Genomic DNA, 20,157 nt, shown 5'->3' on the forward strand with positions numbered 1-20,157 from the left:
AAAAGGGGAAGGGAGACCCCCTGCCAAGGCTACCAAAGGTTCATATTCACATCCTCACACACACACTCCATCAGAGACTTGGGAGCCCCTTCCCTCTATCGCCCATTTGTAACCCCTACTGCAAACCTAGTGCAACAACACAAGCGGCTCGAACTGGACGTAGGACATTCTGCCCGAACCAATATAAACCCTCGTGTCTTTCTTGCTCACCATCTGAGCCAGATGCGCAATCACCGACAGTTGGTGTACCAGGTCGGGGCCTTTGCACGTCTCGTCGACCTCTGCAGGTTGCGGATGGCCAACCACACCGGAGGATGGGCCCCGGGCGCTCTCGTGCACTTCGGGAGCCAAGACTTCATCGTCACCACAGGAGGGGGACTAGAGCAGATTCGTGTTCCGGTCCGCTCCGCCTGCACCACGAACCGCGACCCCATTGTCGAGGCGTTCAAGGAATGCAGCTTCGCGCCCTAGAGGATCGCGTCCCTAGGGTTAGTGGGCCCCTCTACTTCGACTACGAGAGTTTGGGGCATCAGCTCTGTGTCTTCTTGGGTCCCCGACCAACCCAAGAGGACTTGCACCAAGTTCTCTTCTTGCTCGCCAACATCACGACGCAGCTCTCAGGCGGAGAACCACTATCCCTAGAGATCCCGGCCAGGGGCGTCCTGACAAGGTTTCCTTTTGGCCTACTGTCACACCCGATTTATAAGAACATAAATCGAGCAATCATATATGCGCCAGGATCAAGTCACGCATATATACAACAGATTATCAAGATATCACAACACATGTCAGGTATAACAGTAATATAAATCATAAACGAATCATAAGTGAATTATTTTATTACAACCGAATCAAGAATCGGTTCAAGAGTTGCGGAAGCGTAAAAGAGATACATGAAGAGCTGGGCGCCACAGGGACGTCGACTGGGAGACAAACGCCTAGAAGTCGTCGAAGCCGCTGACGTAATCCTCCACGTTGCCGGGCACTGAGCAGCAGTCGAAGATGTCCAAAATAGAACAGAAGAGTAGAGAGGCAAGTGTGAGTACAAACTCGTACTCAACAAGTATAACACGAGCATGAGGCTCTAAGGTTAGCTGACTCAACTGCATTAGCTTTTAATCTTGGTAAATTTTATTAAAGCTAATTACTACAAGTAGATGAATTACCATAACCCAAATTGCATAATAAATTAATCAGCATTAATTAAGAACTACTGAGAACCATCCAAACCAAAACCACCCGGGGAATCGCCCTCGTCAAAGGTTGATAACCCCACTAATCAAAAGGAGGATCTGGGCCGCTCATGACTGTGAGCACAGCTGATATATCAGTTTTACACTCTCGAGAGGTTGCACAACTTTACCCACAAGTCGTGAGCTACGCTAGTTTTTCATCACACTTCCTTAGGTGAGATGGCTAGCAAGCACACTACGAGACCGTTACAAAGAATCACGTTGGTAAGGTGTAACCGCTAAGGATTCTGGATCAGCGACGATGGGGCCCACCTCCGGGGTACAAGACACACAGCACAGACCAAGCCGGAGGAGCAGGGACCATTGAAGCTTACCAACCCTCTTGCCCACGCAGGTAAGTTACTCCCGAACCAACACAACCTAATTAGTAAGTCAAGACCGTCCCATTCCAGTCTTGTGGTTGCGCGGTTGTCCCAGGTTGTCGCTCTATGAACCGGTCCTTATGGAGAGTGGCCAACCAAGCACTAAGCACCGTGCTGGCCCCCTAAACCAGGTTTCTACCAAAACATCTTTTAAGGAGACGTGAGCCGCTCAAGCACACAGCACAGAGGGCCACTCTCAGAATTAAGTTGCATAAGACCATTAATCAATTTAATTAAAAAGGACCAAGTGTGTTATAGCGCAGCAACCTAGCACAACTAACCACAATGCAACCCAAAGGATATATATAAAGGATATAAAGTGGCTAGGAAATCCTTATAGGCATACAGAATTTAAATGCAGTATGAAATTGTATTAAAAAGTGATAGGAGGTTCATGTTATACTTGCCTTCCTCGTACTCTCCTGGCTGCTGCTCAAACTGCTCAGAAGATGGCGGCTCCTGGTACTGGTCCAAAGGTTCCGCGTCTACTCACGATCATCAAGCATAGTCCAGACATACACACATGCACAAACCATAGCAAACTATAAGAAAACAGTACACCAATACAATAGAACAGCGCATGAAACTAGCCTAGAACTAATCTACGCGTTACAACGATCGCGTGGATATAAAGAACGCTTAAAACGGAGCTAAAACGCGAAAACTGCGCTCGAAACAAGATCCAGGGACTTATTTGCGAGAAAAACAGAACTTCCAGGGGCTTCTGGACAACAACCGAGGACTAAAACGTAAATAAAGCATAGACTCGGGGGCTAGCACGTGAAAACACGCGGCACGGACTGCGGGTTAGATTTCCAGAGAGGCTAGGGGTCTAAACGAATAAAACAGGACTTATCCGCTATTATCTTTGAACTACACCGGAGCGCGGGTTGATTCCCGGAAAACCCGAGGACTCTTTAGCAAAACGGCACGGCTGAAAGGGTACGTTTTAATCCGGAGCGTTGGATCCTGATCGGGTGGCTCGGATTAGATCTGCTACGCGAAGGGGTACGCGCGGATCTGGACGCTTGGATCTCGATCGGATGGTCAAGGTAAGATCTACGGCTGAAACTCACGAGGTCCACCGGATTCAAAATGAGTGGATGAGATCTAATGCTCATCGGGATCGAATCCGATCCGTTGGTTTGAAATCGTGCGGCGCGGGTTGAGTACCGGTCTGGATCTAATCCAGACCGTTACCCTCGGATCGAACGGTGGGGCAACTCCGGCGGCTCCGGCGGCGGCGGGACTGCGGGCGCGGCGGAGAAGCTCGCCGGCGCTACGCGATGGGGCGACTCCGTGGGCGATAGGCGACGGGATCCGGTCGGGGAGAGAGAGAAGGACACAGGGAACTCGTTTGGGGGAAGAGGAGGCGGCCAAATCAGGCGTAGCGGCCGAGCAACGGCGGCGAGCGGCTCGGGAACGCCGGCGGGTGCGCGCGGCCGCGGAGGAGCGAGGCCGAGGGGAAAGAGGGGCGGGGGAGGATCCTTACCCCACCGGGGTGAACCCACGGTGCTTGGGCGACGGCGGAAGGCGGCGAGGAGACGGCGCGGCGGCGGCCCGTGGCTCGGCGGCGGCGCGTCCAAAAGCTAGGGTTGGAGGGGATGCGGGGTACGGCGGCGGCAGCTAGGGAAACCCTAGGCGCGGCGGGGCTTTGTAGGGCAGCTGCGGCGTCCTGGCGCGCGGGCCCGAGGTGGAAGGGCTCGCCGGGAACCTCGGAGGCCGTTGCGCCGGGGAGGAAGAAGGGAAGGAGGGGGATGACGGGTGGGGTCGGGCGGTCAGCGAGAGAGGGAAAGAGGAGGGAGGGCAAGCGCGCGAGCGGCCGGCTCAGCTGGGAGAGAGTGGGCCGGGGCGCGGCCCACGCGGGGGAGGAAGGGAGATCGGAGGAGCTGGGCCTCGGGGAGACGTTGCGGCCCAGGGGAAAAAGAGAGAAGAGAGGCGCTGGCTGAGGGGAGAAGGGGAGTTGGGCCGACGGGGCCCATGCGGGAGTGAGGAGAGGAAGGGCCCGAGAGAGAGAGGGAAGTGGGCCGGGCTGGGCTGGGAGAAAGAGGGTTTGGGCTGGCTCTTTCTCTTCTTTTCTTTTCTTTTCCTACTCCTAAACTATTCAAACAATCTATTTGAATTCAAATGAGTTTGAACTCAAACCTTATAATTTCAACACAAATAAAAATAATGCTGCGGCATGAATGCACAAACACTTTAACCCTATGATATATTTTAATTACTTGCGTTATAAAATTACTTTAAATACGAGATAATTTAGAGAAGACCCTGGAAAATCTATTTAAGCCCAAATAAATTCATTAAAAATTAAAGAATTTACCTCAGGGTGTTACAAACCTACCCCCCTTACAAGAATCTCGTCCCGAGATTCGGATAGGCTAGCTAGCAAAGAGATCGGGATATGTCTTCCTCAGCTCATCTTCTTGCTCCCAAGTAGCCTCATCCTCCGTGTGATGACTCCACTGAATACGGCACATCTTGATCTTCTTGTTTCTAGTAACTCTCTCAGATGTCTCCAGAATCTTCACCGGATGCTCGATGTAGGTCAGATCTTCCTGCACATCCAACCCTTCTATCGGTGCTTGCTCTTCTGGCACTCTCAAGCACTTCTTCAGCTGAGACACGTGAAACACATCGTGCACTCCTGAGAGACTGAGTGGCAACTCCAGACGATATGCCACCTCACCTTTCCATTCCAGCACCTTGAATGGACCAATGTATCGAGGAGCTAGCTTCCCTCGTACATTAAACCTGCGGATTCCTCTCATCGGCGAGACCTTCAGGTATACATGATCACCCACTGCAAAGGTCAAATCTCGACGACGCACATCTGCATAGCTTTTCCGACGAGTCTGAGCGACCCTCAGATTCTCTCGCACCTGCTGTACCAACTGTTCGGCCTCCTCAACAATATCCGGACCAAACACCTGCCTCTCACCAATCTGATCCCAATACAGCGGAGTCCTGCACTTTCGACCATACAAGGCCTCGAAAGGAGACTTCTTCAGACTGGCCTGATAACTGTTGTTATACGAAAATTCTGCATACGGCAGGCATTTATCCCAGCTGGTACCATACTGAATAGCGCAGGCCCGAAGCATATCCTCCAACACTTGGTTGGTTCTCTCTGTCTGCCCATCTGTCTGAGGATGATAAGCGGTACTGAAACACAGCTTCGTATCCAACGAATCATGCAACTGCTCCCAGAACCGTGAAGTGAACTGAGATCCTGATCAGATATAATCTTCTTAGGAACACCATGAGACAGACAATTCTGGAGATGTACAACTCTGCGAGTCTAGCACCGGAGTAAGTAGTGTTCACCGGAATAAAATGAGCAACCTTCGTCAACCGGTCCACTACTACCCATATGGAGTTGTACCCTTTCTGAGTACGAGGCAAGCCAACAATGAAATCCATAGTGATTTCTTCCCATTTCCACTATGGAATCTTCAGCGGCTGCAATAACCCTGCTGGCCTCTGATGCTCTGCCTTGACACGCTGACAAGTGTCACAGATAGCCACGTACTCCGCAACGGAACGCTTCATTCCATACCACCAGAATCGTTCCTTCAGATCGTAATACATCTTCGTGCTGCCTGGGTGGATAGAATATGCTGTATCATGAGCCTCACTCAGAATCAACTTCCTGAGATCTGCTACATCTGGCACACATATACGACCCTTGTACCACAAGGTACCCTGATCATCCACTCTAAAATGAGGGGCCCTGCCAATCTTGAGCAACTCACGAATCTCCTGCAGCTTCTTATCTTCCTTCTGATGCTGCTGATCTCTGCCTCTAGAGTGGGTTCTGCCTCGAATGATGTACTCGAGGTATGATGTAAGAAACCCAGACTCAGCTGCTCAAACTCCTCACATAACTCCTGAGGCATCTGAAAAGCCACGGTCATGTTAACATAGCTCTTCCTGCTCAGAGCATCTCTACAACATTAGCCTTGCCCGGATGATAGTGAATCTCCAGGTCATAATCCTTGACCAACTCTAGCCATCTTCTCTGTCGCATGTTCAGCTCACTCTGAGTAAAATATACTTGAGGCTCTTGTGATCGGTGTAAATATCACACCTCTGCCCAAACAAGTAATGCCTCCATATCTTCAGAGCATGCACAACTGCGGCTAACTCCAGATCATGAGTGGGATAATTCAGCTCGTGCCGGCGCAACTGCCGTGAGGCATAAGCTATCACTCTGCCTTCCTGCATCCGGACGCAACCAAGACCATCCCTCGAAGCATCACAATACACTGTGAACCTCTTGCTCTGGTCGGGCAGAGTAAGGACTGGCGCCGTAGTCAACCTCTTCTTCAGCTCCTCGAATGCCTTCTGACGCTCATCAGTCCAAGAGAAACCCACGTCCTTCTCCAGTAAGGAAGTCAAAGGCTTCGCAATCTTGGAGAAATTCTCAATGAACCTCCGATAGTAACCTGCTAAGCCCAGAAAAGAGCGGACTTCCTTCACTGTCTGCGGAACAACCCAGTCAAGCACATCCTTCACCTTTCCGGGGTCCACAGCAATACCTCCCTTGGAGATAACATGACCGAGGAACGGAACCTCGTCAATCCAGAACTCGCACTTGCTGAGCTTGGCATACAGCTTGTGCTCTCTGAGCCTCTGCAACACAAGCCTCAGATGCTTCTCATGCTCTGCTTCTGACTTGGAATATATCAGGATATCATCAATAAATATCACCACGAAGGTGTCCAGATAATCCATGAAAACCTTGTTCATCAGATGCATGAAGAAAGCCGGAGCATTGGTCAAGCCAAAGGACATGACCGTATACTCGTATAGCCCATACTTGCAAGTGAATGCCGTCTTCGGAATATCCCCAGAACGAATCCTCAGCTGATGATAACCCGAACGAAGATCGATCTTCGAGAATACACAAGCACCCTGAAGCTGATCGAAAAGATCCTCAATACGGGGCAATGGATGCTTGTTCTTGATGGTGACTGCATTCAGATCCCGATAATCGACGCACATCCTCTTCGCGCCATCCTTCTTCTCCACAAGCAATACAGGAAAAGCCCAAGGAGAGAAACTGCGACGTATATAACCCTTAGCTAGCAGCTCGTCGACAGTCTTCTTAACCTCCTCATGCTCGACAGGAGCCATACGATAAGGCCTCTTAGCAATAGGAGCTGTGCCAGGCAAGAGATCAATAGAAAACTCAATGTCGCGATCAGGCGGCATACCTGGCAAATCATCCGGAAAGACATCCGGGAATTCAGACACCACGCGAATACCATCCGTGGGTCTAGCCTCCATCTGATGAAGGAATCCAGAAGGCTCCGTAGCTCCAACAGTAACCTCCTGACCATCCGGTGCTGACAGAAGAACCGTCCTCTGAGCACAATCTATCCGGACTCCCCACTTAGCAAGAGTCTCCATCCCGAGGATCACATCAATGCCCTTCGAATCTAGCACCATCAGATTTGCACTGAAATCTACCCCCCTTATGGCCACACTGACTCTGGACAGAAGATATGAGACCTCAACTGCCCTCCCGGTGAAGATACTAACATGCACCTCTTTAATGTGCTAGTAGGAATGCCATGATGCTCAACAAAAGACTGGGTGATGAAAGAATGTGTAGCACCAGTATCAAAAAGCACTGTAGCAGGATGGGCATTAACCATGAACGTACCAATAACCACGTTAGGAGCCTCGGCCGCTGACTCGGCCGTCACGTGGTTCACCCTGCCCTGAGCTGGGGCCTTGGGCTGAGCTGCACGTCCCTGCTGTCCTGCCTGCGCCTTCCGAGGGCAGACGTTGGCGTAGTGCCCTGGCTCGCCGCAGTGGAAGCACACTCGAGGAAGTGCAGCGGCCTGCTACCCAGGAGGAGGAGTGGGCGCTCCCTGCCTCTGAGCTGGTGGAGCCGGAGGCGCTGGAAGCCTCTGACCCTGTCCCGCCTGCTGCTGCTGCTGAGGACGAGGCGGAAACTGCTGCCGTTGCTGGTACTGCTGAGGTGGCCTCTGCTGCTGCTGTGGTGGATGCTGATAGCGGGGACGAGTGTTGCTGCCCGAAGAGGATGGAGCCATCTTCCTCTTCTTATCCTCAATCTCCCGGCGCTTGCGCTCGGTGTTGAGGGCCGCATCAACCAGCTGGTTGAAGTTGTCGAAGCGGTGGTTCAGCAGCGCATACTGGATGTGATCGTCCAGTCCCTCCTTGAAGTACTCCTGCTTGTCGCCATCACGAGCGACGTCAGCAGGGGCGTAGCGGGCAAGCTGAAGGAAACGGTCACGGTACTCCGTCACCGTCATCGATCCCTGAAATAACGAACACAGATAACAAGGATGGAAATCGCTCAATTGGTCAGGTTTACGAAAGAAACCAAGGATAGATCAAGCTCAAAAGAAATTGCTGAGAATTCCATTCAAATTTACCTGCTTAAGGGCACGGAACTCCTTCTGCTTCATCTTCATAATGCCCTCAGGAATGTGATGGTTCCTGAAACGCTCGCGGAACTGGTCCCACGTGAGAGCCTCACGATCCCGAGCTGGGTAGGACTCCCACCAGTCAAGAGCGGAACCTCGCAGCTGCCCTGCGCGTAAAGGACTCGCTCCCGGTCGTCGCACTGCGCAACAACCAACTGGCGCTCCACCGAACGAAGCCAGTCATCCGCCTGGAGTGGGTCCGTGGCGTGAGAGAAGGTCGGAGGGTGACCTCTCAGGAAATCCGCACGCCTGTCACGAGGCTGAGGCGGCGGAGGAGGCAGTGGCTGAGCATGGATCTGCTGCAGAGCCTGAACGGTGTTGTTCAGGGTAGCCATCATCTGCATCTGGAGCTGGAAGAACTGCTCCGGGGTCAGTGGTGGCGGCATCGGTAACGGCTGACCAGTACCCTGGTTGTTCTGCTCCTGCTGGTCAGAACCGGAACCGGTGCGCCTGGTGTTCACCATCTGATTGCAACAAACGAAATTTATGAGAAAAAGATATCGTGCCACTGCGGAAATGAAACTTCGGAAGGATATGACAGAAAGAAAAAGAATATAGGTTTTACCCCCAACATTCTAACTCAATTTTATTATTTAGTTCGAGTTGGGTTAGGTCGATTTGCATGAACAAGTTTAACACCACTAGCCTATGCAATCAGCCAAAAATCCAAATCAAACATTTGCACAATAACAAACATTCAATATTCAAAACTTAGTCGAGTTTTCCACACTACTCGACTAACACACTCGTTCTAGCGTATTTTCATAGGGACAACCTAAACTTATAAATTACCGGATTAGGTGACTCAGGCCAACATCTACGGAAAGCTCAAGCTATTTCTCAGAAAAGACGGGGAGATAGCAAATCTAGGGCTTAAGACTCAAGGAATAGAAGCAGAAACCATGATGATTGAAGATTTGCGGAGACAAGGCAAAGGAAGGGAAGTCCTAAACTCGACCGACTCTACCTAGGCTTCGTCCTACAGTCGACACGGCTCTGATACCAATCTGTCACACCCGATTTATAAGAACATAAATCGAGCAATCATATATGCGCCAGGATCAAGTCACGCATATATACAACAGATTATCAAGATATCACAACACATGTCAGGTATAACAGTAATATAAATCGTAAACGAATCATAAGTGAATTATTTTATTACAACCGAATCAAGAATCGGTTCAAGAGTTGCGGAAGCGTAAAAGAGATACATGAAGAGCTGGGCGCCGCAGGGACGTCGACTGGGAGACAAACGCCTAGAAGTCGTCGAAGCCGCTGACGTAATCCTCCACGTTGCCGGGCACTGAGCAGCAGTCGAAGATGTCCAAAATAGAACAGAAGAGTAGAGAGGCAAGTGTGAGTACAAACTCGTACTCAACAAGTATAACACGAGCATGAGGCTCTAAGGTTAGCTGACTCAACTGCATTAGCTTTTAATCTTGGCAAATTTTATTAAAGCTAATTACTACAAGTAGATGTATTACCACAACCCAAATTGCATAATAAATTAATCAGCATTAATTAAGAACTACTGAGAACCATCCAAACCAAAACCACCCGGGGAATCGCCCTCGTCAAAGGTTGATAACCCCACTAATCAAAAGGAGGATCTGGGCCGCTCATGACTGTGAGCACAGCTGATATATCAGTTTTACACTCTCGAGAGGTTGCACAACTTTACCCACAAGTCGTGAGCTACGCTAGTTATTCATCACACTTCCTTAGGTGAGATGGCTAGTAAGCACACTACGAGACCGTTACAAAGAATCACGTTGGTAAGGTGTAACCGCTAAGGATTCTGGATCAGCGACGATGGGCCCCACCTCCGGGGGTACAAGACACACAGCACAGACCAAGCCGGAGGAGCAGGGACCATTGAAGCTTACCACCCCTCTTGCCCACGCAGGTAAGTTACTCCCGAACCAACACAACCTAATTAGTAAGTCAAGACCGTCCCATTCCAGTCTTGTGGTTGCGCGGTTGTCCCAGGTTGTCGCTCTATGAACCGGTCCTTATGGAGAGTGGCCAACCAAGCACTAAGCACCGTGCTGGCCCCCTAAACCAGGTTTCTACCAAAACATCTTTTAAGGAGACGTGAGCCGCTCAAGCACACAGCACAGAGGGCCACTCTCAGAATTAAGTTGCATAAGACCATTAATCAATTTAATTAAAAAAGACCAAGTGTGTTATAGCGCAGCAACCTAGCACAACTAACCACAATGCAACCCAAAGGATATATATAAAGGATATAAAGTGGCTAGGAAATCCTTATAGGCATACAGAATTTAAATGCAGTATGAAATTGTATTAAAAAGTGATAGGAGGTTCATGTTATACTTGCCTTCCTCATACTCTCCTGGCTGCTGCTCAAACTGCTCAGAAGATGGCGGCTCCTGGTACTGGTCCAAAGGTTCCGTGTCTACTCACGATCATCAAGCATAGTCCAGACATACACACATGTACAAACCATAGAAAACTATAAGAAAACAGTACACTAATACAATAGAACAGCGCATGAAACTAGCCTAGAACTAATCTACGCGTTACAACGATCGCGTGGATATAAAGAACGCTTAAAACGGAGCTAAAACGCGAAAACTGCGCTCGAAACAAGATCCAGGGACTTATTTGCGAGAAAAACAGAACTTCCAGGGGCTTCTGGACAACAACCGAGGACTAAAACGTAAATAAAGCATAGAATTGGGGGCTAGCATGTGAAAACACGCGGCACGGACTGCGGGTTAGATTTCCAGAGAGGCTAGGGGTCTAAACGAATAAAACAGGACTTATCCGCTATTATCTTTGAACTACACCGGAGCGCGGGTTGATTCCCGGAAAACCCGAGGACTCTTTAGCAAAACGGCACGGCTGAAAGGGTACGTTTTAATCCGGAGCGTTGGATCCTGATCGGGTGGCTCGGATTAGATCTGCTACGCGAAGGGGTACGCGCGGATCTGGACGCTTGGATCTCGATCGGATGGTCAAGGTAAGATCTACGGCTGAAACTCACGAGGTCCACCGGATTCAAAATGAGTGGATGAGATCTAATGCTCATCGGGATCGAATCCGATCCGTTGGTTTGAAATCGTGCGGCGCGGGTTGAGTACCGGTCTGGATCTAATCCAGACCGTTACCCTCGGATCGAACGGTGGGGCAACTCCGGCGGCTCCGGCGGCGGCGGGACTGCGGGCGCGGCGGAGAAGCTCGCCGGCGCTACGCGATGGGGCGACTCCGTGGGCGATAGACGACGGGATCCGGTCGGGGAGAGAGAGAAGGACACAGGGAACTCGTTTGGGGGGAAGAGGAGGCGGCCAAATCGGCCGTAGCGGCCGACCGACGGCGGCGAGCGGCTCGGGAACGCCGGCGGGTGCGCGCGGCCGCGGAGGAGCGAGGCCGAGGGGAAAGAGGGGCGGGGGAGGATCCTTACCCCACCGGGGTGAACCCACGGTGCTTGGGCGACGGCGGAAGGCGGCGAGGAGACGGCGCGGCGGCGGCCCGTGGCTCGGCGGCGGCGCGTCCAAAAGCTAGGGTTGGAGGGGATGCGGGGTACGGCGGCGGCAGCTAGGGAAACCCTAGGCGCGGCAGGGCTTTGTAGGGCAGCTGCGGCGTCCTGGCGCGCGGGCCCGAGGTGGAAGAGCTCGCCGGGAACCTCGGAGGCCGTTGCGCCGGGGAGGAAGAAGGGAAGGAGGGGGATGACGGGTGGGGTCGGGCGGTCAGCGAGAGAGGGAAAGAGGAGGGAGGGCAAGCGCGCGAGCGGCCGGCTCAGCTGGGAGAGAGTGGGCCGGGGCGCGGCCCACGCGGGGGAGGAAGGGAGAGCGGAGGAGGTGGGCCTTGGGGAGACGCTGCGGCCCAGGGGAAAAAGAGAGAAGAGAGGCGCTGGCTGAGGGGAGAAGGGGAGTTGGGCCGACGGGGCCCATGCGGGAGTGAGGAGAGGAAGGGCCCGAGAGAGAGAGGGAAGTGGGCCGGGCTGGGCTGGGAGAAAGAGGGTTTGGGCTGGCTCTTTCTCTTCTTTTCTTTTCTTTTCCTACTCCTAAACTATTCAAACAATCTATTTGAATTCAAATGACTTTGAACTCAAACCTTATAATTTCAACACAAATAAAAATAATGCTGCGGCATGAATGCACAAACACTTTAACCCTATGATATATTTTAATTACTTGCATTATAAAATTACTTTAAATACGAGATAATTTAGAGAAGACCTTGGAAAATCTATTTAAGCCAAAATAAATTCATTAAAAATTAAAGAATTTACCTCAGGGTGTTACACCTACGCAACACGGCGGAGGATGTGCAACGCCTTGCCACGAAGCCTTTTGGTTCATGCCCCACAGATGGCGAATTCGCGAAGATGACGGACTACGTCTCAGAATCCTTCCATGATCTCTTTGCGGGGGAATTGGAGTGCTTCAAGGTGGGTGTCCCCGAAGGGTGTGCCAAAGATGCCCACGGCGGGGAAACTCCTCCGAGCAGCCCCAACGACAGGGCCAGGGAGAGGAACCAAGCCCCAATGACGGGGCCAGGAAGAGGAACCACGTGGCTGGAGCTGCTGCGAGAGCAGTAGAAGGATCTCGAGGAGGCGCGCCTCTAGATAGAGCCGGAGCGCGCTAAACTCGAGCAAGAGATTGGACGCCGCGGGGACGGAGGGCGCGTGCGCCTGTGCTCGCGACATAAACCGAAGGATCCTCAAAGATGATGAGGATCCCCCACACTTTGCCTGGGCAAACTAGAACATTATCACTGCGGCGGCTTTGCTGGAAGGGCTCCCGGAGCAAGCAACGCCCGAGGGGCACCACTCTCACCAAAAGTTGTGCACGCTCAACGAGCGCGTGGTGCAACAACAGGCCGAGAGCTTGATATCTTGGCGACGCAGGCAAAATGCAGGCCAGCACCCATCCTGCGAGGCAGGGTGTCAAGGACGTGTCTGACGACAAAGCCCCATGAGAAGGAGAAGGTCCTGTGAATGCCCCCTTTCGAGGACGCCTTGGCACCGACCGTGACACACGCCAGACCATCAACACCTGGAGGCGCGGACACGAGGACGAGCAAGCGGCGGCGAGCTGAGGATATCACCCTCGCTGCGATGGACGCCATGACAGCAGCAAGAATAGAAGCCCGAGCCCCGACCCGTGGGTCCTAGGGTTTTCTACACGCGCATCCGCAGCACTTTGTTCCCGCCACGGTACCACCCTCCGACAAACATCACGAGGTACGCCGGGTATACGAATCCCGCCTTGTGGCTCGAGGACTACCGGTTCGCTTGTCGGGGAGGAGCGGTCGATGATGACTTCATCATCCGCAATTTGCCCTTGTCCTTGGCCAACTTGGCACGAACATGGCTTGAACATTTGCTAGCCGACCGGATTCACAGCTGGTCGGACGTGAGGGAAATCTTCATGGGAAAGTTCCAGGGCACTTACGAGTACCCCGGGAACCTATGGGATCTCAATGACTGCCGGCAGAGGCTGGGGGAAACTCTCCGTGAGTACATCTTGCTCTTCTCCAAGGAGTGCAACATGTTTCCCAACGTCTCTAACACTGATGTAATTGCGGCGTTCCTAACTAGAACCACCTGGGAGTCCCTAGTTCACAAACTAGGGCGCAAGAGCCCGCGGACCACCAAGGAGCTCCTTGATATCGCGATGAACCACGCCACGAACGAGGAGGTGGTCGAGATGATCTTCGATCGTGCCAAGGGCAAGGTGAAGCGCGATGAAAGCGCTGGCGAGGGCGACTCGAACAGCCCGGGGAACAAGACAAACAAGAGGAACAACGGGGGTTCCATTGTAGCTGCGGCCAACCAAAAGGGAGGCAGAGCAGCCGCTGGGGAGACTCCCGATCATTTCAAAAAGATGTTGTAGAAGCCGTGCCCGAACCACGCCTTCACCGTCAAGCATCTGTATAAGGACTGCGCCCTCATGAAGAATTATCTGTCAGGAGGTACTAGGAAGGGGGATCAAAAGAAGAGGCCCGAGCCGGCAGATGGTGACACCGAGGGGAAAGATAACAGCTTCCCCGAACCCAACGGCAGCCTCATACTATTCGGAGGCCTAGCTGCCTACGAATCCAAGCGCCGCCGGAAGCTCACACGACGGGAGGTCTACGCGGCTGAACCAGCGATGCCTGCGTTTCTCTAGTGGTCGGAGTCGGCCATCACCTTTGATCGATCCGACCATCCGAGCAGCGTCCCGCAACCAGGGAGGTGCCCACTCGTGGTCGACCTGATCATCAGCATGAAGCGCCTCACCAAGGTACTGATGGATAGGGGCAGCAGCCTCAACATCATATACGTGAAGACCCTGGATGCCATGGGCATCGATCGGTCGCGCATTCAGCCGTTAGGGGTGCCATTCCACGGCATCGTGCCGGGAAAGCAAGCGATCCTGCTCGGGCAGATCGACCTGCCCCTAACGTTCGGGGATCCGACAAACTATAGGATGGAGACCCTATTGGTGGTCGGGTTTCACGGATCCTACCACGCCATATTGGGGCGACCATGCTACGTGAAGTTCATGGCCGTCCCTAATTATACTTATCTGAAGCTCAAGATACCGAGCCTGCATGGGGTCATCACCGTCAGCTCCTCCTTCAACCACGCCTATTAGTGCAACATGGAGAGCTACGAGCTCACCTCAGCAATCATCGCCTCCGAGGAACTTGCGGCCATTAGGGACGAAACCGCGGAGGTACCGCTTGACTCCAATCAGGCTTCCAGATCCTTTGATCCCACGGAGGGTGTGAAGAAGGTCCTCATCGACCCTGAGAACTCCACGGACAAGAAGGCGCGGGTCGGCACTGCGCTCTCCTCCAAATAGGAAAGTGCACTCATCGACTTCCTCCACACCAATAAGGATATCTTTGCATGGATAGCCTCGGATATGCCAGGCATACCGAGAGAAGTCGCTGAGCATGCCTTGAAGATTAGGTCAGGCTCCAGACCGGTCAAGCAACGCCTGCGCTGCTTCGATAAGTAGAAGCATAGGGCCATCAGCGAGGAGATCGCAAGACTTTTTGCAGCTGGATTCATCAAGGAAGTGTATCACCCCGAGTTGTTAGCCAATCCTGTTCTCGTACGAAAAAAGAGTGGGAAATGGAGAATGTGTGTTGACTACATGAGTCTCAACAAGGCATGCCCAAAGGATCGGTTTCCTTTGCCTCGCATAGACTATGTAGTCGACTCAACCTCAGGGAGTGAAACCCTTTGCTTCCTTGATGCGTACTCTAGGTACCATCAGATCGCGATGAAGGAGTCCAACCAGCACGCAACTTCCTTCATCACTTCCTTCGGATCGTATTGCAAGGACACAATGCCATTCGGTCTGAAGAACGTAGGGGCCATGTACCAAAGGTGCATGCTCCGATGTTTTGGGGACCTCATCGGGCAAACCTTCGAGGCTTATGTGGACGACATTGTAGTTAAGTCCAAACAGGCCGACCAGATGGTGGCCGACCTAGAGCAAACCTTCGCTAGACTTCGAGCGAATGGCGTTAGGCTCAACCCCGAGAAATGCGTTTTTGGGGTTCCGAGGGGCATGCTGCTAGATTTCATCATTTTCGGGCATGGCATCGAAGCCAACCTAGACAAAATCATGGCCATCAGCAAAATAGGCCCGATTCACAACCTCAAGGGGGCTTCAACAAGTCATGGGGTGCCTCCTAGCCCTTAGCCACTTCATTTCCCGCCTCGGTGAATGTTGTCGCCCCCTCTATCGGCTTCTGAGGAAGCACAATCACTTCGCATGGACCCCTGAGGCTTAGGAGGTGCTTGACAGGCTTAAAGTGCTCCTCTCACAGGCCTTGATCTTGGTCCTAGCGTACTATGGAGAGCCGCTCCGACTCTACATCACAGCAACGACTCAAGTGGTCAGCGCGGCCCTTGTCATGGAACGGGAAGAGGAGGGGCATGCCCTCAAGGTGCAACACCCCATGAATTTCGTAAGCCAAATCGTGGCCGATGCCAAGACTCCCTACCCCTAGATACAAAAGCTTATGTAAGTTGTTCTGAACGCCAAACGGAAACTGCACCACTACTTCGAGTCGCACCCCATGACAGTGGTCACGTCTTTCCCTCTCGGTGAAGTCGTGCGTAACCCAGGCGCCACCGGGAGGGTAGCAAAATGGGCCCTCGAGCTTATGGGTCAGGGGATCTCATACGCCCCTCGAACAGCTATCAAATCCCAGGCACTCACCGATTTCATCACGGAGTGCACTGAAACCCAAATGCCCCTGGCAGCCGTTGATGAGGAGTACTGGATGATGTACTTCGACGGATCACTAATGAAGCAAGGAGCCAGCCTGGGCCTAGTCTTCATCTCCCCTCTTGGCGTGCGCATGAGGTATGTAATCCGTATCCATTTCCCCACTTCAAATAATGTGGTTGAGTACAAGGAACTCATAACGGCCTACGCATCGCCATCAAGCTGGGCATTCAACGACTCGACATTCGGGGCGACTCTTGGCTTGTCGTCAACCAGGTCAAAAGAGTCGTGCTGCCTCAACCCCAAGATGGCCGCGTACTACCAAGAGGTCAGAAAATTGGAGGATAAGCACGATGGCCTCAAGCTCAACCACATCCTGTGATGACTCAATGAGGCAGCCGACACGTTGGCAAAAATAGTGTCGAGCCGCCAGCCCGTGCTGCCTGGCATCTTCGCCAGCGACGAGTACACCACTACGAGGAGCTGGGGCGGGCCAAGGGTGAGCCGCCCGCCTTAGGCTTGGGGGCTGGTCAACTGCTGACCCCGCCCGACCATGAGGTCATGAAGCTTGACGAGGAACCAAAGGCGGAGCCCGACACTCTGGTCAACTATAGACAGCCTTACCTCGATTACCTCCTCCGCGAGGTGCTCCCTACCGACCAAACGGAGGCTCGATGGCTCGCACGCCGTGTCAGACCCGGGCACATGGGACTGTCCACATGGCACACTTCTCTTAGGATACGGGATGGGACATGGCCCACACCCTACATCTGTTGTAACTACTCGTAATGCAGCAGGATTGCTCGTACAATAGTGAAACTAGTTGGACACGGTAGGAAACTACTCGAGAAGTACTTGGGTAGAACTCCTGAGCTTGTACCTGACTAGGACTTCCACGTAAACCTATCCCCCCAGACAATATAAGGGTGGATAGGGTCCCCCTCAGGGACAATCTTCATCAATGGCAATACAAATCACACAAGACATAGGGTATTAAGCTCTCAGCGGCCTGAACCTGTCTAAAACCTTGCGTTCCTTTGCACCTTCAAGTTTCTGATCTCGGCGACACCCTACCTACAAACTCACCACCTTAGGAAGATCCCTCGGTGTGTGTGGCGTTAAGACACCGACAGCTGGCGCGCCAGGTAGGGGTGTTCATCGAGCATCCATCGGAGAATTCGATGGCATCCTTCAACTTCACCAGCGCTGTGCTCGACGAGGGCACAACCTTCATCTATGGCTCCTAGATCTGCGTCGCCAACGGTTCGGGTGGCTTCAACAGCCACCTAGCCAACTCCAAGCAGCGATCTCAACGACTTCATCGACAACCTCGACGATATGCTGCTTCACGATGTGGCCCAGCAGATCGAAAAGATGTCCATTTTCAATGCGACTTCCACTCGTGACGCACTAGATCTATTCATGTCGGATTCAAGCCGATCTGAAAAGACCTCACGATCTAAATTCCTCCCCGACTTGGAGGAGGATTTGGATCTGCTCCTCAAGATCAAGGATGTGGGTGCCACCGCTTGCTGGAGAGCCCCCGTTTTTTACACCTACTCGAACTTCAACGAAGAGTACTCCCCGCGTAGTACTACACCTTCAAGCTAGTTCCGAAAAGGACTCGAAGACGAGGGAGCCACCGCTTGTCGGGCGGCCCCCACCCTTGAAAACCACTCGCAACCCGACGGCCACACCGAAACATTTTTGGGCAGCCTTCTGGGTTTCACCGTCACATCAACACCGCAAGGACGTTTCGTGTACTGGAAGGGCTTTGAGCCCTCCGAACTACTCGATTACGAATCCCGCCTTGTGACCTTCATGCAGGAACTACCCTTCCAGGAAGGTAGACCCCTCTCTCCTATTGCTTAAGAAGGAGAAAGTAGCACAGAGCTACTCGAGTACAGCCTTAGGGCTAACCACTCGCCATATCGTCAAGTCTGCATGGCCTCCCTTCGCAATGCGGAGGACGATGAGCTGGACCCCCAGTACGACAACGAACAACTCATCCCCAAGATGAAGACGAGGAGCACCGAAGGATCCGGCGGGCAAAGAACGCCAAGCGTGCCCACCACAAGCGCAACACGCAGAATCGTGCCCGCGAACCAAGGGATCGTAACAACGCTTTTGCAGTAGTCGCCGATCGTGAGTACCGTACGCCAATTGGTGCCATTGCAGAAGCAGCACTCGTAGCTCAACCACTCCCACCCAATCCTCAGATACAAAGGCTACAATACTTGACCCAGTGTGCGCTCGTGCAACTCGATGGGCAACATCCAGTGTCTTCCATTCAGAATCAGCTCTCGAGGTCTGAGTGCCATGGTGATACCGCGCTAGTCAGTCGCACCCTTGGAGGAGGCCCCAAGAACCGGAGGAACGACAACTGCCAGCGCAATGAGGGCCACCTGTCCGCGCGTGGCAACAATGAACAAGAAGTTGAACAATCCACTCGCAACCAGCATGGGGCAAGGCATCATGGCCAAGATCCATTTGAGGCCAACCTCCATGATGCTCCCACGGTCGACCTCAGGCAGAATATCAACGAAGGCCATGACGCGCGGCTTGTTATTGAAGCGAGGAGAAGGGACCATACCACCAGGCACCACGATGACGACGACAGCGGCCGCTTCCCCGCCGTCACCACCAGCATCACCAACAAGTTCTACCCAAAGGACTTCAAACTAGTCGGAATCCCCAAGTACGATGATAAGCTGGACCCGTGCTAGTGGATTCGATGCTACTCCGTTGCCATTGAAGTTTCAGGGGGATCCAACTCCACCAAAGCTCTCTACTTCCTGGTGGCTCTCGAGTCCGCACCACTCACGTGGCTTGAAAACCTCAAGCCAAACTCCATCGACTCGTGGGAAGACCTCAAGCGGGCCTTCATCGACAACTTCCAGGGAACCATGATCAGGGCGGGCACTCGCCACGACTTGTCCCAGGTGAAGCAAGAGATGAACAAGACCCTGAGGTCCTACAAACGGTGTTTCTTCGAGACGCGCGCCACCATTGCCAACATCACCGACGAAGACGCCATTGGTTGCTTCCAAAATGGCCTCTTCTCGAAGAACACGTACCACAACTTCAGGCGCAACCGCCCGACTACTGCCGTGGAGCTGTGTGACATGATGGCATGGTGGGCTGACCAGGAGGACGAGGAGAATAATCGCTTCCCCAAGTGCAACCACGACAAGCAAGGCAATGGCAACAGCCACCTGGACAAAAGCCAGCGGAACCACTCGGGGAATACCCGAAAGCGCAAGCCAGACCATGTAGTCGCGGCTGTCGACCGCAACTCGCGTGGCAAGAAGTCGAGGAATAACGACTCGAAATATGAGAAACTCATGCACAAACAATGTCTGATACACCTGAAGTCATGGCACACGCTCTTCGAGTGCGTCACCATCCGCAAATCAGTCAATGCACCACCCCTCCCTCAAGCAGGAAAGCAAAAAGACAAGAAGGATGATGAAGGAGGTGACAAGTCAGGGGCTCATGACTTCAAGGATCCGAAGAACGTTGTCAACGTTATCTTCAGTGGAGATGGCGGATTCCCCTCCAAGCGTGCGTAGAAGTTGACCCTATGCAAAATACTCTCTGTGAAGCTGGCCACAGCAAGGCCTCTAAGATATAGCGAGGTCCCGATCTCATTTTTCAGGGACGATAAATGGACCAGCTTCTCCGAGCCGGGAAAATTCCCGCTTGTCCTAGACCCTATCGTGGCAAGCTCACAGCTAACCCGAGAGTACTCATCAACAGTGGGAGCGGCCTCAACCTGCTTTTCGCGAGTACTCTGAAGAAGATGGGCCTAGATATCTCCAAGATGCCCACCCCTAGCAAAGCTCCCTTCTACAACATTGTCCCGGGTAACGCATAC

At 52.8% G+C, this 20,157-nt stretch overlaps 1 protein-coding gene across 1 annotated transcript; it reads left to right on the top strand.

The window, feature by feature from the left end:
- The first annotated feature begins 14,315 nt into the window (after positions 1 to 14,315).
- LOC112892552 lies at positions 14,316 to 14,687 on the top strand. The gene has a single exon (XM_025959692.1). It carries the CDS (start codon positions 14,316 to 14,318, stop codon positions 14,685 to 14,687), a length of 372 nt encoding a protein of 123 aa, XP_025815477.1.
- The last annotated feature ends 5,470 nt before the right edge of the window (positions 14,688 to 20,157 follow it).

The sequence above is a fragment of the Panicum hallii genome, chromosome 5 (genome assembly GCF_002211085.1).
Source record: "Panicum hallii strain FIL2 chromosome 5, PHallii_v3.1, whole genome shotgun sequence".
NCBI classification, from domain to species: Eukaryota; Viridiplantae; Streptophyta; class Magnoliopsida; order Poales; family Poaceae; genus Panicum; species Panicum hallii.

Coding starts and splice junctions, on each gene's coding strand:
- LOC112892552 (XM_025959692.1), top strand. CDS start 14,316: ATGAAGCGCCTCACCAAGGTACTGATGGATAGGGGCAGCAGCCTCAAC.